The 22,866-nt window shown below is 39.0% G+C and overlaps 1 protein-coding gene across 1 annotated transcript; it reads left to right on the top strand.

Annotated features, from left to right (window-relative positions):
- The first annotated feature begins 12,854 nt into the window (after nucleotides 1-12,854).
- Nucleotides 12,855-15,188, top strand: adra2db (adrenergic, alpha-2D-, receptor b). The gene has a single exon (XM_005467778.4). It carries the CDS (start codon nucleotides 13,597-13,599, stop codon nucleotides 14,866-14,868), a length of 1,272 nt encoding a protein of 423 aa, XP_005467835.1. The 5' UTR covers nucleotides 12,855-13,596; the 3' UTR covers nucleotides 14,869-15,188.
- Nucleotides 15,189-22,866: the final 7,678 nt, after the last annotated feature.

Raw genomic sequence — 22,866 nt, 5'->3', positions numbered from 1 at the left:
TAACGACTGGGTTTTTCAACAGGATAATGCTACAGTACACACTGCCCACAGGACAAGGAGCTTCTTCCAGGAGAATAACATCACTCTTTTGAGACTTTGGGGATGGATGGCAAAAGAAGTTTTTACAAAAATGGACAACAGTTGCAGACAGTAGATGCCTTTCGTGTGGCCATCTTTACCACTTGGAGAAATGTTCCCACTCACCTCGTGGAAACGCTTGCATCAACCATGCCACAATGGATTTTTGAAGTAATCAGCAATAACAGTAGAGCTACTCATTACTGAGTTTATATTTGGAACTTTGATTTCTTTTTGGGGGGATTTACTGGATTTTTTTGGAGGTGCGGTCCTAAACTTTTGATCAGCTGTAAAACAGCCTGTTTCAGTTCAATAAATTGCATGCTCAAAGAATGTTTTGTCTCACTTCTATTTCCTCTTGTTGCATGTTGAAGCTCTACTTGAAACCTTGTTAAGATCCAACCATGCAAAATAGATTTTTTGCCATTTTTCAAGTGGTCTTAAACTTTTGATGGGGACTGTGTGATCCGTCCTATGCTGTTTTACTGTTTGAAGCGTCCCCCATGACCTTTGAAAGACCAGCAGATGCCTGTCTCTATGGAAACCTGGAAAATGTGGTGGGATCACAGACAGTTCTCCTGACTGAATCAAGCTCCCCCTTCGACTCTGTCACCACTGGTCCATAGAAAAAAATAAAAACACACAGAGCAATAGCATGCACAGTTTCAGTACTTCTCAAAAATCAACATTTTCCATGATTTGACTGGTGAATCTAAATTCCATCCGAACAGATAGGGGTCAGATTTGTCCTGGAACAGCCTTAATGTATTTGTAGCACCTAAACAAAAGTAGAAAACATTTAAATTATTGTACTGTTGTGTATTTTGGGGTCACTTCAGAAAAAATAAACTTCAGGCTAAAAGAATGACATGTAGGGTATTTCTGCTGCTCTACTCGTATTGCAAAAATTGAGGTGTAAATAATATATACTTCATTTATATTTATTTATACAATAATTCAAATTAGGTTTAAGGCAATGAATGTATAATAAATATGTTAAATGAGCAGCTTTAAGAAAACAACTTGAGCCTTTCCTGACAACTCTGAGATATTTCTACACTTTTTACAATTTGTATTTATTCATTTATGTAGTTATTAAAAATTCACAATAAAAGATTGAAACATCAAACCCTTTAAAACCATCAATGCACTGAGCGTCTTTGATAGTGTGCAATCTCATACATCACCACTGGAGTGCACTCACATAGTGGGAAAGAGCCATCACAGGATGTTTGCAGCAATGTAAGGTGTTTTCTTGAGTTACAAAAAAAAAAAAAAAATCACCAGACATGAAATGTGAACTGAACTGATCAGAGTAAGATCTGACCCATCAATGATGCATTGAGGCCTCTGCACAATAATATTTTATAGTTTACCTTCCTGAAGGTGCTTCCTTTTGTTGAGGAGAATATCCAGTACTACTGGGTTTACTTACCTGTACTTCTGAGCACACTGCTTAGAAAATGGGCACACTAAATTGTCATCTTGTTCCTGTTTATAATATTGCGTTATGATGCAAAATCTATGTGATTTAACTGGTAAGCACATTTATGTATGCTTTGTTTTCCTCAAAGCCATATGCTGTGAATCCACATGCATTTTCAAGAAAAAAGAGAAAATATCACTGTCTAAGCTGTGCTTGTTTTTCTAAGAACATCTTTTTTTTTTAATCCTGTAGTCTCATGTAATTTGATGAAAAGGGATATTAACCTCAGAGGGCTTCAACTATCTCTTTATTTGTCTGTGCATCCCACTCTGAGAGAAGTATCAGGCAGGATGAGTCATAGCAGTCAGACATACACAACCTCCTGACATCTATTCAGTATCAGGAGGACATTATTAGGGTGATTAATGCATGCATAGCAAAGTATATGTATGTATGTGTCTACAGCAGTTTCTTCTGTGCCTTGGAAATCGTCCTTACCTTTTGTTGTTAGTATTATTAGTCTTTTGCAGTTAGATTAGAGACTATACTAAAAATGTTTTGCAAACACAAGATATTATATAATAATGTCCAACACACAGGATTAATTGATGCCAAATTCCAGACTGTTTTGTTCACTTTATTACTTCTGAGAAGACAAATATTTCCCCAACGTTGAAGCTCATTCAGCTAGAAAAGGTGGTCCAAGTTCAGTTAGACAATGAGAAAGAGCTACAAAGACATCTGAAATCCCAAATGAACCTCCAAACATTCTGATGCCCGTAAATGGACACAGATTAAGCAGAGAATACTTTATCAGCATCAGAACACACAGTTTCTGTTTCAAAAAGGTGAACAACAGCATGCTTCTGCTCATTATTAGTTACTTACACTGGGAATCATTATTTGAGGCCCACTGTGGTTTTAATGTTTATAGAGATCTGAGCATTGGACTTAAAATACAAGAGACACCAGTGCCTGTGTTTTGTGTCTGGATTTGAACTCACTTGTTTGCCTGTTATCCCTGTTCTTGTGTGGGTTTTCTGTGGGTGCTAAATTGGCCAAAGGTGTGAAGAATTGCCTGGCTCTCTGTGTCAGTGTCTCTGTGGTCCACTGGACTGTCCTGCCTCTTACCCAGTTTCCTGGGATAGCCTGCAGCCAATCCTATAAGCCTGAATTTTGTAAAAAGTTAAGAAATTAATAGTACAAACCTGATGGAAAAATATCATTGCTTGGGTTTGCAATAGGTTTTATATTAAACTAACTCTAGTACAATGTAACATCGGCAATATTTATGTTAACATTTGATTATTTTTTATGTTCATATTGTCAGTCCCATTTTCAAATAAAACAAATAAAAGAGAAAAAAACAACAATGAGTTTTAGAGTTTACTATCTTATGACAGAGCTGTGGCAGCTGCTGCATTAAGTGTCTCCTTTTCATTTATCTGAGCAAAATTTCTCAAATCAAATTGCCAAAATGAGGAAATAGGACTAGGAACTCCTATTGCATTTCATAGTAGAGCATTCTCGAGAGACAAATTCTCAGGATGTTGCTCGAAGATTTCATGCATCCGCTACTGATTTACTTTGCTTTCTCTCTGTGAGTCAACACAAAAGGATAGACTCAGTCTGAGTATGGTCAAGTCCATTCACTGCTGGATATTGAGTATAATGACACCTGGCAACATCCTCAGGCAGTCAAGGTTTCTGTCTTTATCAGGGGCATCAAACAACATTCTTTCCATCTAATCTGACAATAATGTCCCTCACATTATATTAATAATACAGAAACCAGTAATATTGTCATTGTTTTCTTTTGCCTTGGGCTGTATTAATAAATATTTTCAAAAGATGTAGAGGCTAACAAGTCCGTTCTCCGAGGACACTGAGTAAAGCATGCTGGGAGTACTTAGTATCATGAACACCACAAGAATTTCTAAAGGAAATTCTAGCTTAGCTTTTCAAGGTATATGACAAATATAATCAGTGAGTGAATTGAATTCACAAGCATGTATATTTAGTTTCATTAAAGAATGTAGCACTATGTGCTAAATAACTGGCGTGTGAAGGCTTTTTGTGACAGTACAGAAATATCACCGGTCAGCTATGCCAGAGTAGGCTGAACATCAGTCAGTGAAGAATACTGAGAAATACCTTCAAACTTAGATATAAACTGAGGCAATCAGAGGCCTGATCAGGTACAGTTGTCACAAAATTAGTGACAGCTGTTTTATCCCATTCTGTCCCAGCCTGTGAGTCGAGGCTCTTTGTGACACTGGCAGAATTAGCTGCTGTAAGACTGAGGTCATATCTGCTGTCTTGATACATTTGACAGAGAATGAATAATATTTAAACAGATGCTCCACGAAACACTGTTTTGAGGGTCCAATCAGTGTCATTAATACTGAGAAAGGATTTCCATAACTCTTCAAAACTCTTTAAATAAAAATCTGATATTCCAGATCCTGCCCAATCGTGCCAAAGAGCCACAGCATTTTAAACAAGCGAAAGATGTTCACCCCAAAAATGTTTCAGTGACAGTTCAGTCATAATTCACACAAAGGTCATTGGGTTTTTCAAAAATAAAAGATGAGTTGGAAGCAATAAATAAATAAATAATAAAAGAAAACAAAAGAAAACAAAGAAAAAACCCACCATACTATAAAGATAATGTTTGATTGACTAAAGACAAAACATAGATATCATCTGCTCTTCTACTTACATCCTCTAGTACCGGTACATGCCCCATCAATTCAGCCTTGGTAAAAATACATTATTATTATCATTAAAATAAAGAGACGTTTGAAAAGCAAAAGTATTCCACGGAAAAAGGCCCTCTGTAAGTGATGTAATATTTTACTCTAATTGATTTTTAACACAGATGCTGTAAGTACCCATTCTCACAAGTACAATTTTACTATTGGCTTCAAACTAGCAGTTGACCAAAGGCTGAATAGTTAAACTTTGTAACTCTGAGTTGATGGTTGTTGAAGAAGATTAGAAATCACTTGGGACTTTTTTGTGTTAGATCTTTTTGTATTATACCCATCAGAATATATTAACATCTGCCAGGTCACCGGCAACCTGTTTAGATTTAGGCTTGGTTTAGCTACATGCTTAAAAAAGTCCTATACATTCTGCGCAGAATTTTTCTGTTAAAAGTGTCAAATATACAAAAATATAATAAAAAGATCTGGACATTACCAACCCAAACCCTGGACTTGCTGTGCATTAGGACTTTAAAGGGAATTTTTAGAGTATCTACTGACAACTACCTAAAAACACAGACACCACACACTCAGTTTGTTTTGGAGGATCAAAAACCAAAAATATTGGAAAGCACCACTTTAATCTCAGTAATACATTGCATTTTATAGACTTAGTAGTTGAAAAATTAAACTCTGAAGAGTAAACACACAGTAGCTGACACACACTATTATGAAACCAAATATCATAAGCAAGGGATGGAACTGAAAAAAAAAACATGAACTCCATTAGTTATCCATGTATCCATGTAATCATCCATGTCCCAACTATGACCTTTTACATGCAGAAACCTCATTTGTGTTTAATTATAATGGTTGGAGCTATTCCTCGTAGTAGGCTTGTTTGTGAGGGTCACAGTGATCACTGGATGCTGACATGCACTCCTGTAGGGCTGTACTACTGCAAAGTGATGGTTGTAAGCACTGTGCTGGCCACATTTTCATTTTCACAGAGCAGCATGGAGAAGGACTGAGCTGAGCACCCAGCATATGGTGGGTACAGATAGTACGGTCTCATGGAAATGTTCAGCCACAATAAGAGTGAAACACAACTGCAGGTAGAGGAGAATAGAGGATTGAAGTGAAATAGCAGTTTACTGAATCAACAGGTGTCAGCTGCCACCTCGAGGACATGAAAGAGACAGCAAGAGATCGAGGTCTGACAAAGCTGGAAGGTGATAGGCAACACAAGGATGCTGCCTGAAATCAGCATCCACCTTCGGGTGTTGCTTCTCACATCTATGTCAAGCTCTTAAGTCCTGTAGGGCATGGCTGCCACATACCCTGCTTCACACTGCCATCAGATTTCGGAGGGTGTCAGTGACATTTTTTTTTACCATGCCTGTGGAGCAGCACAATATCCCTAACAAGGTTCATTTGACTGGCAGAGCGTGCCAGATCTAGAGGCAGTGGAGCCTGATGGACCAGAGCCCAATGACTCACTCTGCAATCTGTGACCCCAGGGGCTGATGAGTGTCACAACAGGATCCTTCACCAGACAGATATACGCTGTAGCAATGAAGAACTGGGTGCTGTTTCAGAATACAACGGTCTTCTATAAATACATGTAGGATCTTCTATAAATACAGCAACAATTTAAAGCACTTTTATGAGATTTCTCGCTCCGCTACAATACAGCATGGATCTCATGGATGGAAACACCAGCGTGTTCGATAAATTTGTCATGCAATTATAAGTTCCTTGAGTCAAATTTAGCCGAAACATCCAAGTTAAAATAAATAGTTATGTCAGTAATGCCAACAAAGCTCCTCAACAAATTTTGCATGTGGGTTGTCATCAGTCTGGAATCTTTTAGATTATTTATACAGAAAATAATTTTAATTTACATGAAAGATAATATATTTTTAAAAAGGTATAAGAAATGTAATATTATTCTGTAACATTTTAAATTCCAATGCAAATTTAACACATTTATTTGACCACTCATCATAAAAACATATATGTAAAACATATATATAAATATATGTAAATAAATATATAATAAATAAATATATAAATATTTTAGAAGTCTGTCAAAATTTGTTTAAAAAAAATAAATAAATAAAAAAACATCATTTTGATTCAAGAGTTGATGGATTAACCATTACAGAAAAATAATAAAATGATTTTGGTTGATTTGGGCATAAACCTTACGTTGAGTGGTGGTCTAATAAATTTGTTAAGAACTGTATATGTCTGTTGTATTTGAGAGAGAAGCATGTCTGCCCAAAATGCTTGCACTTAATAAAGAGAGATATTTTCTGTATTACTAAAAAAAACACAATACACCATGCAAGCTGAAAGAAAAACAGGCAAGGAAGCCAAAAGTCAAATCCGTAATGAATGCTCTGATGAGTTCTTGGACTGGTGGCAGGATAAACAGGGATACGTTGCATGCTAGCTGTTTAATTTTAATAGCTGGGATGTGCACACAGTAGAGACAGATTATTTTGGAGACTTTAAAAAAAGAAAAGTTAGATAAATTACTTCATTTTCATAGCCCACAGGGGGGTGCCATAGCCTGATTATAAGACACCTGTTGTGAAGGCAGTTTTCTTTTTCAAGTGTGAAAATGCTCAGATTTGACAGTAACATGCAGTTACTGGTGCTTGAATGATAAGCTAGTAACTATTTGAATGTTTAGTAGGTTAATTAGTTGTTCACAGTTATTAGCGTGCTAACACACACATAATGATGAAACTGTATTGTATATATGTACATATGAGCTGGGTCCTGCAATCAAATCCTGAATGTCCAAAGGTAGAAGAAAGATCTCATAATCATACTGCATATAGACCAGATACATATTTTGCCAGAGGAAAGCACAAATTAGATCATTTTCACTAATGCAGACTAATGCAGGGTGAACCCATAGACTGATCTTTCCATCATATTAGCCTCATAAAAAAACAACTTTTCAAGGTCCTTCAGGTCTGCTGAGGCCAACTCTTTGTTTCTGCATTTGTCTATATGAATACTAGTGATGCCAAATTTGCTTGACTAATAACAGCCCCCCCTCCCCAGCATTTCATGAGAGAATTTGATACTTTTTCTGAATAGGGTTCAGCTGGAGCTCAAGACATTTTGGAGCAATTTCCTAGCTTTGCTTATAAAACCTGGTGGATTCCTCCGTCTCGGATGTTAAATCTACATGATTGCCACACATTTTCTTCAATGTTTGTCGGAAAGCTTTTCTGCAAGTCAAATATAAATGTTGATGCTTTCATGTTGCTCTGTCAACTACATATCTTATTGTAAGATAAGGTCATTTGTAAAGTACCCACGAAGTGTTTTCTATTTTCCACACAATTACTTTCTCAGATGTAATGGATGTAATACTTCTTAGAAACCTTACTACAATTTAAAACAAAACAAAACAAAATAAAAGAAGAATAAGATTTCATAGTGGAGTACCTGAGAGCCCACTACTTGTATGATAGTGATAGTTTGTTATACATGTTATGTAAGTCCTGAATCTCCTTGTGAGTTCTGAGTCATTCCTCCCTTTTTCTCAGTGTCTCCAAATGAAGACAAAATTGGGAGTTTCTGTGAAGTTTTCGGAGAAAAGACTATTGGATGCAAGAACTTTCGCACTTCTTCTGGCACAGGAAATTGATCCCACTGCTGAAGATAAAATGAGGCTTAATGTGCTTAAGACCCTTATTCCACACCCATTCTTTTTCATTTTCAGCCCAGGCCAAAGGCCCACCATGGCGTTAACTAAGTTACGACAAACGCTGTGAAAGTGAGCGACTTCTAACCAGCTACAAATGTGTTCTTTCTCTTAAAATGAGAAGGGCGATAATTCCCTGATGTGTTTTTGCAGGAAGCCTATTCTCTACGGCCCTGGAAGTGACTTTTAAAAGCGCCTTCCTCTACTGTGCACACAACCATTACGGCTCTTTATCAAAGATGGAGCCCTTTATGCCTCGTTCCGATTCACAGAGCAGCTGATGAAACAAGCTGATCAGTTGCTAATCTGAATATATTCAAAGTAAGTTTAATGATCTGCAAAAATTATGCCATGCCTGCTTAATTATTTGAATTTAATTTTTTTTTTTAAAGAGGCAACTCTATTTTTTCTTGCAGTGAAATTGATGTAATTTGTGATATTTTTATTGCCCTTTTGGCATCAACATCTTTCCTAACAAAAAGACATCCTGAGCTTCAGCTGATTGCTTATAATTTAAGGTGAAACTTCTTTCAGGGAATGTGGTGACACGCATGACCTTCAAGGGTTCATTAATCTGGTCACGCTTTCACATTCCAGGGCAGTTTTGTCCAAAGCTGTGGAAAAATGTGAGGGAGATCTTGTTTGTTTGGGACACAACAAAGGTCAGCAGTCATGTATTTTTTCCTGACCTGCCGGGGCTCCCGACAGCAAAAGCGACAGTGGAAGAAGGTGGGAGATGTGGAAGATGTGCAATCTGTGAAAAAAACAAAAAACAAAAAGACATGTGAATCACAGTGTAGCTGTGACACACATAGTCCTTCCCACACCCTAGCTATCTCCTACAAGCAGACACATCCAAAAGAGCCAAGGATCCTGTAATCACACATGGAAATTAAGATGGATAGACTGTACAGTATTTAAGTAATCATACAGGGTCATGGCTGATTTTTTTGCAGACTGAATTCCCCAAAGAAAGTGTTTACTATCACAAATCACCTGCAGCCTGAGATGAGGTTTTCACACGCCACCTCGGGCCATTTATTCCTGGAACATTACATAACGCAGTAGTGGGTTCTGCTTGCATTCAGCCAAAAAGCCTCTTTATAAGAAAACAGGAAGGTAAGAGGATTGAGGCAGCAAGGAAAACACAGTCATCAGCTGCAACCTCTATAAGGTGCCCTCTCAGGGATCTCTCTGTTTTATAAACATAAAAGGGCATTCCAGCAGCAGGGTGGGGAATAGTGGAGGTAAATAATCACAGCCTCATCATAAATCCAGAAAAAAAGCACTTTTATTGGTAATTGTGAAATGTAACATTATTAAGCACAGTAAACAAACGATTAGCTTATTAAATGAATACTTACTCTCTTATTGTATCTCCAGCAGTATTGAAGCTTCTGATGTATCTGCTACCTGCTGAAAGGTGCTAATGGTTTAGTCCAAAGACAAAAAACTAGTTTGGCTTTAAAGAAAAAACTGCATGACGCTAACTGTAAGAAGTTCAGGTGAACGTGAAAGCAACTGACCGTCTGGTGGAAACAGACTACAGCTTTCCAGTAATCTTTTTGGCCTGAATTCTAATTAATGTCTGAGCTATTGCACATGTCAAATATAGCTCATAAGGCTATTATGCACTTTTAAGGTGCTTGTGATCCAGAACTTTCTCCAGTAATAACTTCGTCTGACATGATTTAGTAAGAAAAGCTTAATAACTTGGACTGTGTTTAAATATTTTGATACCAGTCAGTACTGAGAATTTTACAGCAGGGTTTTTTTGGCTTTCCCTTTAAAACGTTTGATTTTAATGCAGCTATGTTTCTACAGACTGCAGTAATGGAGTCTTATTGTGAAATACAGTGCTATAGCAGTCTCAGTATGGGGTGCACACAGTGCTTGCCAGGTTTTTTCTAACGCTTAACATCAGTGTAAAATCTGTCACACATATGGAAAACCTCACAGTGACTCACAATATTGACTTAATGCACTCACTGCAGATGCATGGGCTCACATATATTTGTTAAGTTACTTATTCCTGTGACAATAGATATACACTGTATATGCCCTACAAGCATGCATATATAATGACTGTTCACACAGTCTTGTATTTCCCATAAACAATGTTATCTACATTGCTGTATGTCAGCACAACATGCTTCTGCACTGCTATTCATCATGTTGGTTTCCTCTGAGCTTGGACACATATCAGACCAGTGTGGTAGTCCAGTTCCTTGATTGCTAAATTTCCTTAGCGATCACCTTGGAAAGCACCCACGAAACTGATAAGTGTGCACGCAGCAGCTATTCAGCAGTGAAATTATGTTCAGCAAGCATATTAATAATCACTGCTAAGCTAATGAATATTTTCTGTGGGCAGTATTTATCACTAAAAACACATTACTCAAAACATTACCTGCTGGCAAGGACAGAAGTTGTTGAATCATGGCGCATACCTAATGATTGATGAGTTGATGAGATTAAAGCCGGTACGGATGCTGGAACAAGATGTGAACACTTTTCCAAACTTCAGCAGAGATTGATGCATCAGAATTACAGCTAGGGTGGACGGGATAGTCTTAAACACACTGCTGCAAAAGCTGCAAGAGCACCTCGACCCAGAAAACCTTCTCGAGGCTTATAATGTGCAAGCACACACATCGAATGTGCCTGAAGTGCCGTGCTATTTCTCCCATGATAACACACTGGCTCCTAACACCTCTGCGGCTCCGGAGAGCAGCGAAGATTTCATACCATGACAGTAAATGAATCTGGCATCTGCATTACAGAGTTGTCATGTGTGTCACCGAGATGTCAAGCATGTAACATGTTAAGCAGCTTATTAGTTTTGCCTCCTCAGTAATGGATTTTACTTTGAATTGGAAAGTGAAATTGTCTGAATAGCCAGTTGGTAAGATTTGTGTCATATTTTGGGAGAAAGCTTCAGGACTTCAGGATAGGTTTGCATGTATATGCACACCTCGCTATGTTCGACGACTGCAGCATAACAGGAAGCTGAATCCAAAGAGACAGGATGTTGGGTATTGTTGTATTGCTTGGAATAGAAAGTACGGAAGGCTTGAAGGAACATGTCTGTAAGTGTTTTTTATATATAGATTTCCCAGGTTCCCCCGATAATGTTCTTTTGGTATATCATAGCACAAAAGAATACATTGAGAAGTTTGTTCAGTGACTTTCAGCTTTAGCCAGAATTTCAAATTATATAATTGTTCATTTTGAAACCAGCAAAGTGTAGAAATGGGAAGACAAAACTGTTGTCATGAGAATTTGTTCTCTTTTGAAAAATTGCCTGCAATGTTCTCTGCAGAGAGCAAAGCTAGTGCACAAGCATCGGTGCTGATTAGACTAGATTTTATCAACATCTGCAAGCAGAAGATGTCAAAACAGTTACAGCATTTCTTTTCACCCTGTGGTTTAAAGATGCAGAAACAATTGTAGCATTTGGTTATACATTGCAAAACCACTCTATGAATATACAGCATATTGTTGGAATATTAATGCAAACACCTCGTAAATAAGATGTCTAATCTAACCTGAACAGCTTGGCTTTGTGTTTTTGTCCTTTGCAAACTTAATATGAATTCATTATTGCCCCTTTAGTGTTTAGAAAGCTGAGAAAGAAAGATATTTAATTGCATCTTCCATCACAGAATTGCAAAACTAACCATGCTCATTTATAATAATTGTAATTTGTGGGCGCTTCTATTTAAAAGAAAAAAATGAGTTGCAATAAAGACTGTTTTTCCTGCTTGTAAAGGCTGTTTGAGGGTGCTGGTGACTGAGGTCAGTGTTTTTCCTGTTTTTCTTCAGCAGGTAGACCCTTTAGGGTACATCTACCACTGACTACTGATATGTGGTGACAGTTGCCCTGCTCTTTAAAGTTTTTTTAAATTTTCATACTGTGGAGAGAGGTCACAGAGAGTGAGCGGGAAAAGAGTCAGGGAAACAAACATGTTCATGTTCTTGAGCCTCCAAGCGTGGACACAAACGTACACCTAAAAGCAGCATTTATGTTGACATTCATGTAGGTTTACCTGCACTGGAAATCCATCAATGACAGGCTTCTGCCACATGGCATTTACTTACATACTTTAAAATCCCAAATAAGTGAAGCACTTATGTGTTGGGCAAAGCTACAGTCTGTATATCAGAATACTTCAAAGTGACCCCTCTTCTGGCCTTGTGTGCACCTTTCTGTTTGGCTGGTACATTTTTCATAAACATCCCCTGGCTGTATGTCTGGTTGCCTAACATAGCTGCATATGTGTTATATAACTGAACCTCCAGAGCAAACAGATGCAAGCACCGCAGCAACAGGTATTACCTTCACCGTGCCAGCATAGAACAATTCCAGATTATAATTCATGAATAATGGATGAGTGTGATTGCACATAAACAAGTCAGGCCTCCCCAAAAGTGGTTTACAATGATAGATGCGCATCTATGCTTCACTGACAAAATTCATGCACTGATCAGTGATCACTGCTTCCATTAAAGCTATTTTAATTTGAACACTTTGCCCTCCTAACCCATCACCCCGCAGGGTTGATAAAGTTCAGAGAAACCTCCAGCTGTGCTGTTTTACCTCTTGTTCCATCAGGGACTCTTAATGATGGTGCCATCATAAATTATTGAGGTTTTTCAAAGAAAAATTATTTCTGATGCAACATACAGTGCTTAACAAATGTATTCACCCAACCCTACACCCAGAAAAATGTTTCAATCACATCTGGTTGAATGTTATGCTTGACTCATTTCTGACTTCTCCGCGGAGTCCATTGTGCCAGCTCAAAAAATGTGAATTCAGCATTTTTTTTTTTTAGTTTTGAAGTTTTTGATAGATTTCTAAAATATTTGTGTTTCCTTGTTTTTTATGACAGTTGCGCTAATACATTGATCAAGCAGTGTACTTATATAGAATCTGACTGATAAACAGCCATGAGAAGGAGGCTTTGCTGTGGTGGGAAACCTCATTTTAAAGGATGAAGGAAAAACTCGCATGTTGTGTCTGCTTTTTTCTACTGGCGTTTTGGTTTGAACACGTAAAGCAGAGAAATTAAACATGAAGAAAGAAAAAAATATTAAGCACAACAAGCAACAAGCAAACTCACATGTGGAGAAACACTTTAAAGTTTTAAAGAGATCTCAATTCTCTCTCTCTCTCTCTCTCTCTCTCTCTCCCAGTTCAGAAATGGGCTGGTTCTCTCGGTGATGTCACCTCGCTCCTGTGTGGACATTTATTCCACACAGTGTGCATCTCCCGTTCGTCTCCATAGAGAAGCGGTTCACCCTAACGCAAGTAGCATTACGCATGACATGGATGCCGCAGGAGCGAGTTTATTCGCGGAGTCTTTGCGGATTGTGAACTCTGTTTCTCTCGCAGTTTTCTCACACAGTCGACATCTGATGTGCGTGTCGGATCTGCTGGAAGGACGTGTGTTAAACAGTTTGCTGTTTCAGGACATCACGTCTGCAGCCTCCGTGTCTTATGTGGGCTGCACTCGATAGTGACCAGGAGCTTTACGCGCAGCCGATCCCCATGCTTTAGCAACACAGCTCAGCGCACCCAGCCGTAGATGTTTCGAAAAAGAACAGGGTGAAATAACAAAGATGATACAAACGGACAGTTTGCAGACAGAATGGATTTAACCCAGCTAAGCCTCTTGGTGGAAAATGTTTCCAACGATGAAAACACCACCGACGCACCGTTCACTCTGCCACACACAGAGGCAGCCACCGCACTCATCATCCTCGTGGTTACAGTGATCATTTCGGTCACAATTGTTGGTAATGTGTTGGTGATTGTAGCGGTTCTTACTAGCCGGGCTCTCCGTGCCCCTCAGAACCTTTTTCTGGTCTCTCTTGCATCGGCGGACATCCTGGTGGCCACACTAGTAATCCCCTTCTCCCTCGTCAACGAGGTAATGGGCTACTGGTACTTTGGAAGTACTTGGTGCGCCTTCTATCTAGCTCTGGATGTGTTGTTCTGCACCTCATCCATCGTGCACCTGTGCGCCATCAGCCTGGACCGATACTGGTCAGTAACAAAGGCGGTTAGCTACAACCTGAAACGGACACCTAAGCGCATCAAGTCCATGATTGCGGTGGTGTGGATAATATCTGCTATCATCTCCTTCCCTCCTCTCCTCATGACCAAACACGATGAACGGGAGTGCCTGCTGAATGATGAAACCTGGTACATCCTCTCATCCTGCCTGGTCTCCTTTTTCGCTCCCGGTCTCATCATGATTCTGGTATATTGTAAGATTTATAAAGTTGCCAAGCAGCGCTCCTCCACCGTGTTCGTGGCTAAGAATGGCCTGGAGAGGCAGCCCTCTCAGTCAGAGACCTGTTTTGTCAGGAAGGACCGGTTCGAAATGGAGAGCCCTAGCAGTCAAAGCTCCGGCAGCCATCCGCAAAAGCAAGGGGAGCTGGACGACATCGACCTGGAGGAGAGCTGCTGTGCGTCGGATACGAAACCCCGACACCATCGCTTCACCAAGCGAAGGAAAGTCGAGGGATCGGACAGTTGCCCACCCCAGAGCTGCCGACTGTCCTGGGCTTCAGCCCGGGCGTTACAGCTTTACCCGGAGCAGAAGAACCCAGCTGGGCGACAACAGCTGGCCGCAGCCAACAAGACCAAAGTGGCCCAGATGCGGGAGAAGCGCTTCACCTTCGTCTTGGCGGTAGTGATGGGGGTGTTTGTGCTCTGCTGGTTCCCCTTCTTCTTTACTTACAGCCTGCATGCTATCTGCAGAGAGAGCTGCTACATCCCCGCCGCACTTTTCAACCTTTTCTTTTGGATTGGCTACTGCAACAGTTCTGTAAACCCCATAATCTACACCATTTTCAACAGGGATTTCAGAAAAGCTTTTAAGAAAATCATATGCAGGACTTCAAAACGCACATGAAAGGTTGAAAAATAATTTGCTGGCTCTCAAAAACATTGGGAAGAAATTATAGTATTATAACTTATTGCTCTTGGCTGACTATTCTACTACTCCATCATTTAAATGTAATGTTTAGCATATGAAAAAATATCCAGTGTTATGTACACATTAAATTGTCTATAATTGAAATAAATCATTATATATACTCGACCATTCCTGCAGCAAGCCCAGATATTTCCGGGTAAGGTGAAGTCATGGTCACTTCTGTTGCTGGACTCTGAGTGTTGGCAGCTGGTCACTGTGGGTGCCTAGATAAATAGAAGATTAATCTCCAGTGTCTATAAGCGTGGAGATTTGGACTTTTCTGTGCTATAGAAGAGAAAAAAAGAGCTGAATGCTGCATGGATGAAATGTTTGGCATTATTTCAGGTAATTCGTGTAGCTTTCTGTGCTTGCGGCAGTTAAAGGTACAGCAAGGCTATCGGCTGTTTCTTATCAGTGAACCCCTAAACTTATGTAAGAGTCTAATCTCACACCCCCGCCATGCTATCACACCACCTCAGGACCAGAACAATGGCCGAGCTGAGGCCTGGATTTGCAGAATTGATTGCACACGTCTCTGTATTTCATTTCCCTGCAACGGCTTAACATTTTGTCATTAAATATTTTAAGATGCTGTTAAACATGCCGTGCCAACTTACTATATATATCTTTTTTAGTCTTAGACAAAAGCCTTCTTGGGGGTTAAGTAAGTTTGACATATTCTTGAATAAACAGAAGAAGAACACTCTCAAAATAACAAAAGCAAAAACATTCCTGATAAGATCTCGGCACTGGTGGACATTAATCCCCTGTGAACTCCCTTTGGTTAAAAAAGAGAGTTTAATACCTATAAGTCAGGCCTCACACTGTGATGCTAAGCTTTATAAAGCTGTTAGATTACCACTTTCCTCATATAGTGAAGAATCTGCAGAAGAAATCATTCATAAGGGACAATTCTTCAGTATGCGGGAAAAAAATGATTAAGGGATTGGTACAACTCTCATACATAGGATGGGAGTGTTATTAGAAGACTATATTTGAACTTCCCAGCACTGTTTTCCATACAACATCAGACTGTGGTCGGTTGTTGATGCATGTGGGATACAACGTGTATGTCATATGGTGAATATATCATGAAGGACCGCGCTTTACGGGGGTGCTGAGTTTAAATACACTATTTATATCCTCTTAGGAATGTCTTCAAAGCACCCCTACTGCTCACTGGCCCCTCGCCAAAGATAATCACCCTGTCTGAGGGATGTCAAGCTGGAAAAGAGAAAAAAAATGAAAGCACTTTTGGTGAAGTGTGCTCACATTCATGAGGGTATTGTTAAAATACTGTCAGGAGAAACAAGGTTGAAGATGGCTGCATATTTTCTTTTCTCTTAATGTGAACCACCGTTTTATTTATGTAGTGAATCAGAAAGTCCGAGAGGAGTGTTGTTAGCGCGAGGAAACTTTATCTCCTAGGGATTCACAAACTCTTGAAAGAAATTAAACGTCTGAGTCAAGTCGCACTCGTAAGAGTCTGCGTAATTAGCTTTGTGTCTTCATCACATTTAGCAGGATGCGATTGATGCTTATTTATCTGTGACTTAATGGGACGTCGCTGTACACATGTTACATGTAACCTGATTTCTCCAGAGGACAAAACTACAAGTTCATTTTTCATTACCTTGAAATGAAACACTCCTATTTAAATTATTTGCTGATAGTAAACTGATTCGAGGCTGACAAGACACCCAACTCCCTTGTTAAATTACACTTCCCAATTCAATTGTCTTTGTAATCAGCTGCTCAACTGCAGCAGGATTGGGGCACAATACTTTTAATTAGCTGTAGTGTTTTCTGACGCTTTCATGTGCACTTCCTCCAGGCAAGTCTCTTCAAACGTCAGCACAGCTCTGTTAAATCTTTTGAAAGCGAGCGCTTGCAATATTACATTACAGTGCTGTTATTTTCCTTTGGTGACCCGGGAGGAAAGTATGACAAAGCAAAACACGGAGAATTCTCACAGTCCTTCACCAGTCGTCGCATAAATGCTCTGATAGCTCAACTTTTATTCAAAACCAAGCTGGTGCTGGCTTTTTGTGTTTTGCAGATTTGAAGCTCTACAGTCTGCACAACAATCCACAAACTCTTTTCCTTATCCCAGAATGTAAACAAAGTTGGCGACTGGCTCAGGAAGGGAAGCAGAGCTGCAGTGACCCTTGACCTCCTAAACTCTCTTCTAAAGACTTAATGAGAGCAACAGAACAACTGGACAGAGCCAAAACATTTCCTGATGTGGACTGTTGACAAAATAAAGCCACACTCGAGCCTCTTAATAGGGGAAGAAGAGTGAAGATTTGGAGTTTGTAAAAACATTTTTTAGAGCCAGAAAATTTTGCAAGTTTATTTGCAGTCCTAATAGTCAGAGAAGAGACAGTTATGAATATTTCAAGATAGGTGCGCCGCAGTGAAAAGTGAGCCTCTTAGGAAAAGGGAGAGAGTGGAGAAGGGAGCAGTTGCTTCTTGTCGTCTGCTACATTACCTTGTTTATCACACAACGGAGCATCTGCAGGTAATTGCTTTTTTCAATTGTCTCTAACAAGATAAGGATTGGAGGCAAGTGAGGCCAAATTTCAACTCAGTCTGAGGAAGCTGTGTATCCAGAGAAGGAGAACTCAGTTTGTCATTAGTATAAATCAGCTGGTGTCATGTCTGAGCGAGGGTGGAACTGGGCTCATGTCTCCAGGGTGTTCTAATTTATCGCCCCGCTCAACGCAACCACTATGTGACTTGAGTTGACAATATAAATCACACCGGTGCAGTACTAATTTAAAGATGACAGTGGGATTATTGGTGTTTGAGAGCAGATTTTACTAACTGAATCCCAGTGACTTTCATATTGCATTTTAAGGTATTTACTATGAAAACAATGTTTTACTATGTTTTGTTTTGTTTTCCTAGAGATTTGGATATTAAAATGTTATTGTGCATTTCCCTTCACTGTGGTGAACACGGGAACTGTTTAGATTGAGTCAGTCCAGCAAACACTGTCCCTGCTGCTGTGGAAACTCTGTAGCACGGCGAGTCTGCTGCTAAATCTGCATAAATTATCCTGAAATGACACAATTTACTCCAATTTGAATAACAATACAGTGGCTGGAAGTTTAAGAAAGTGGAATGGATCACTGGTTTTAAAATTGTCTTATGATTCATCGTCTGCTTTATTCCTTTAATGCTCAACAAATAAAGAATGTGTTTAAACAAAGAGAAATATGTAAGCCATGTAATTAGTCATAACTGATACGATGTCGCTCATTTGGACTGAACGTTTACATCATGCTCGGTGGCTGTAACTCCTTAAAACAAAACTATGTTTCCCCTTGTATGTTCTCATACAGAAAAAAAACATGTCTGAGGGGTGACTAATGACTTGGACTGTGCTGGAAATGTTTTAGTCCCCATAGACCCAACTAGGATACTTAATCTGAGTTATCTCTGCTCTGCTACCTGCCTTATTATTTGTTATCCAGGATGAAGTACAAAAATAGTTCCAAAAGTAATGTGTAATCATTCTAGGAGAGAACTGAAGTTTACCTCCATTTAACTCCAAACTATCTCTGATTTAAATGTTTGGTAGTGATGATGTAATAATGATGTAATAAGGTGGAGAAAAAAAGGTAATAATATTTATTGCCCACTTATATAAATTTCAGTGAAATATCACTCAGGTATGACCATAGTTGACACATTACTTGGTTATTACTTTCGCAGAGTGGTAATAACTTGTTATTACCATATTACTACCCCCACAGAGCCGTAATAGAAAGTGATATTTAAGTAACTGACTCTTCATCACTACATCCAGAACATTCAGGGACATTTGCACCTCTCTGAGTTTATATTCATGAATTCCTCCAGAACTACAGAAGGTCTAAAATATTGCACTCTCCGGATAGAAAGTGGACAACAAGGCCTTCTGAATGCTGTGTTGCTGCTAACTGGCTTTACACATCAGTGAGTGAGAGATACTGCATCCATCCGTGCACAGTGTCTCATAAATTGCACACGACTCCTGAGAGATTAAATCTTTTTATCCTCAGACAATATTTAAACTCAAACAAAACATTTGTGCAGCTGCTTCATTTGGGGAAATCTCTGCTACATTTCTCTCACAATCTGGACTGTTGTTAACACGCTCCAGTGCTTTCCGTCACTCCTGTGATGAGGCAGATTACTCGGGCTGATTATGCATTCTGCTGGACGACGGTGCATCTCTGCCAACTGATTATTATCTATTTCTATCATCACCGGTAAACATACATAAGACAAACACACTCTCAGCTCTCTGCCAGGCGCTCGTCCGTTTCACACATACGGGGAGAGTAAGTAAAGCATTAAGAGGATGTTTGTGACCTGCGATAGCCTACATAGTCTTTAAAGCCTGTGATAGCCCAGATAGGATCTTTGACCTTTAAAACAGGAAATGAACGGGACCTGCTGTTAAGCAAAGGTATGTCACTGTCACACAACAGGTGCACTGTACACTGAATGTCATTAGTTCACTTTTAAACAACACCTAACTCACTGCTAATTAAAATAACTATAGTCTGAAACACAGCGACCTCCCTGCCTTTTAACCCCTTTATATTTCACCAACCATCCACATTCATAAAAGCACACATGAAACCATTTTTTCTTTTCAAGACTTGTTTTATCAAAGTATGAAGCACTAGTAGGGGTCGCTTCCTGCAGTGTTTTTCTAAGTTGAAACAATTTTTGTGGCGGCACCTGCAGCAATAACACTGTGCTAACTAATATTTGTATCAAAGGGAGGATGAATATTAGAAATAATGAAAATGGGAGTTACTATAAAGAGCCTTACATGCACATAAATGAAGTCTGTGTTATTTTCTCAGGCAGGAGGGATCGGCTCTGCTGTTTTTCACCACCGACAGCAACAACAAGACTTCGGCGCATACTCTCTTCTTCCCCAGTCTAAATGGATATGAAGGAAGGGTGTAAATGCTGATGATTAAGAGTTCACATGCATGTTTTTCTTTTTTTTCCTCCAACCATGGATAAAAAACAGATAATGTAACACTGCACAGCAGGAGGTGATTTAATCCAGCAGACGTGGAGCTGGGTTTATGATTCTTCTCTGTCTCTAAAGGTTTATAAAACGTGTCTCCAAACTGTGCATCTGTGATGATGCCGAGGGCGACAAGAAAACAACTACAGGGAAAGCAACTCAGTGTTTCAGACTAGTTATTAGTAAGATGGCTACTTAAAAGTTTAATTAATTTGATGATAAAAGAACAGTAATAGCCAAGGAAACCAGTTCAGCTAAAGACCCATCACCATTTTTTTCTTTTACTGAAGATATTAAATAAGTGGCCAATAAAAGCCATTTTTAAGAACGTCTTCAACAATTGCATTTAGTTCTTGAATGACTTACTTCTTCAGAAGTGGTAATACATCAGCACAAGTAACTCACCAAGGCTGCTTTTGCTCAGTGTACAGATGTGTGCAGTGATCATGAAAGATTTCTTTTGGTGTCGAGCATATCAAACACACCCTTCAAAAAATCACATGCATGCGACAGGCTTGTGCTTGCAATACCCTGGTGCAGGCTCTCAGCTCACCTAATCCCATAAGAGATAGGGTGTTTTTTTCACTTTCTTAAGCTACAGTAAGAAGAGGATAACATGCTTTTACTCCTGTCCCTAAAAGGATCAAATTCACATAGCCTTGTCCATAATATTTGATATTTCAGGGGTTTAAAGAGAGAAAATAGAGAAGGAATTTAGCAAAACTTGTTTTATCTTTAAGAAAGAAATGAAAATCCATTAAAGCATTAAAGCGGCATTTATCAGCATTTTAATTATAATGTAAAAAGATCTCAAAAAGAAAATGACTATCGTGTGACTGTATAGTTTCCCGGCGCCTGAAGGAGAATTATTGTTTTGGTTTTTGATGATATTCTTTCATCCGCCTTGTATGGTACGGCGTCAACACCAAACATCAGATAAATTTAAACTACTCGGAGATTGATGAAACCAGATTAGCATTTAGCAGCTAAGGACATGAATATTTCCCCAAAGAAATGACACCAAAACACAGCTGGAAGCTGGGTAAAAATTGGACTTTGATTCATCAAATGGTCAGCAACAACAACTCCAAATAGTTGATAATGTTGCATCATGGCTGCTGGGTAGTTTGAGAAGTGTTGCCAGTACATTTATCAGAACAGTTTTATATAATAACAACACATGAGAGCTTTTCTTACATCACCTTTTCGCTCTGCCCCCAAGAAACCAAATAATGAAGGTTTAACTATTCAGATTATTACAACCTCAATTCTAAATAAAACTGGGATGTTGTATAAAACATAAGTAAAAACAGAATGCAATCATTTGGAAATATCATAAACCCATATTTTATTCATAACAGAACATAGAAAATATGTAAAATATTGAAACTGAGAAAAAATATAAATTTATGAATAAAATTAGATCATTTTAAATTTGAAGAGACATATCTCAAAAGATGGCAATGTTTACCACTCAACGCTTCATTTACCGTGAGTGTGGGAACCATCTGGGAACTGTGGGAACCAGTTGCTGGAATGGCCATTCTTGTCTGATATAGGATTCTAGCTAACAGCTAACAGTCCTGGGTCGCCTTCTTGTATTTTTCATTTCACAATGCTTCAGGTGTTTTCAGTTGGTGAAATGTCTGGACTGCAGGGAGGCCAGTTCACCATCCAGACTTTTCTACTCTGCAGCAGTGTTTTATATGTATGTGGTTTAGCTTTGCATTGCTAAAATATACAAGGCCTTCTTTAAAAAGATGACATCCAGATAGGAGAATATCTTGGATGTCTTGGTTTAAACCCTCTATATAGAATTCAGCACTCTTGATATGCTTCCAGAAGTGCGAGCTGCCAATTTCAGAGGCACTAATGCACCCCATACCATCAGAAATGCAGACTTTTGAACTCTGTACTAATAATAAGCAAATAAGCTAAAAGACTCATTTCGATTTGTCTGACCACAAAACAGTTTTCCACTTTCCCCCAGTCCATTTTAAATAAGCTTTGGCTTAAAATCATGTTAACTAATTGCGTCTTCTTTGCATCTTAGAGCTTTAACCTGCATTTGTAGAATGAAAAGCAAATTGTGCTCACAGAAAATGATTTCAGGAAGTGTTCCTGAGCACATGCGGCGATCACTATGACCGAATCATGCAGTGCTGCCTGAGTGCCAGAGGCATCTTGTTTTCAGCCTTGTCACACACAGAGATTTCCTCAGATTCTGATGATATTAAATACTATAGAAGCTTCTCAAAGTCTTCACAATTGTATTTTTAAATTGTTCTACTATTTGTAGACAGTTTGGTTGCAGGTTGGTGAACTTCTGCCATCTTTAACTCTGAGAAATTCTACTATCCCCAAAATGGTCTTTTTTTAATATCCAATCATGTTACTGACATTTTGCCAGTTCACCCGATTAGATTAAAAATGTTGATAAATGAGATAATAACGTCTAAAGTTTAAATCTTTGGCATGTTTTCTATGACAGATTGTGGATAAAATGTGGATGTATCATATTTGGAAATTGTTGCATTCTGTTTTTAATCCAAATTTTACACAACATCACATTTCTGGGGAATTGGAGTTATATTTTAGGTCCAGGTTATTCAGCAACTAGTTTATTCCTGATAAAATAATCATTTTATAGCAAAGTGAATTAGCCTTTTATTTAGAGAAGTACTTTCGATGTCTGAGGCAAACACCCCTGACTGAGAGATTGTGGATTATGAATAGTATGATGAAGATCCTGCTGTTCAGAGAGGAAGTGAAGGAAGTTGTGGGAAGGGTGGAAGAGGGGTGTTTTACCCTTGACCTCAGTCCCTGTGGCCAAGAACTGAAGCAGTACTAATGAGGCCACACGCTCATTCCACAAGACAATCACCCAGAAGAATTTG

Source organism: Oreochromis niloticus, linkage group LG2, assembly GCF_001858045.2.
Source record: "Oreochromis niloticus isolate F11D_XX linkage group LG2, O_niloticus_UMD_NMBU, whole genome shotgun sequence".
Classification (NCBI taxonomy): domain Eukaryota; kingdom Metazoa; phylum Chordata; class Actinopteri; order Cichliformes; family Cichlidae; genus Oreochromis; species Oreochromis niloticus.
Note: the sequence above shows the minus strand (reverse complement) of the source record. Positions and strands in the feature narration are given on the sequence as shown.

Bases quoted from the DNA above. Each gene is read 5' to 3' on its own strand.
- adra2db (XM_005467778.4), top strand. From the start codon at position 13,597: ATGGATTTAACCCAGCTAAGCCTCTTGGTGGAAAATGTTTCCAACGAT.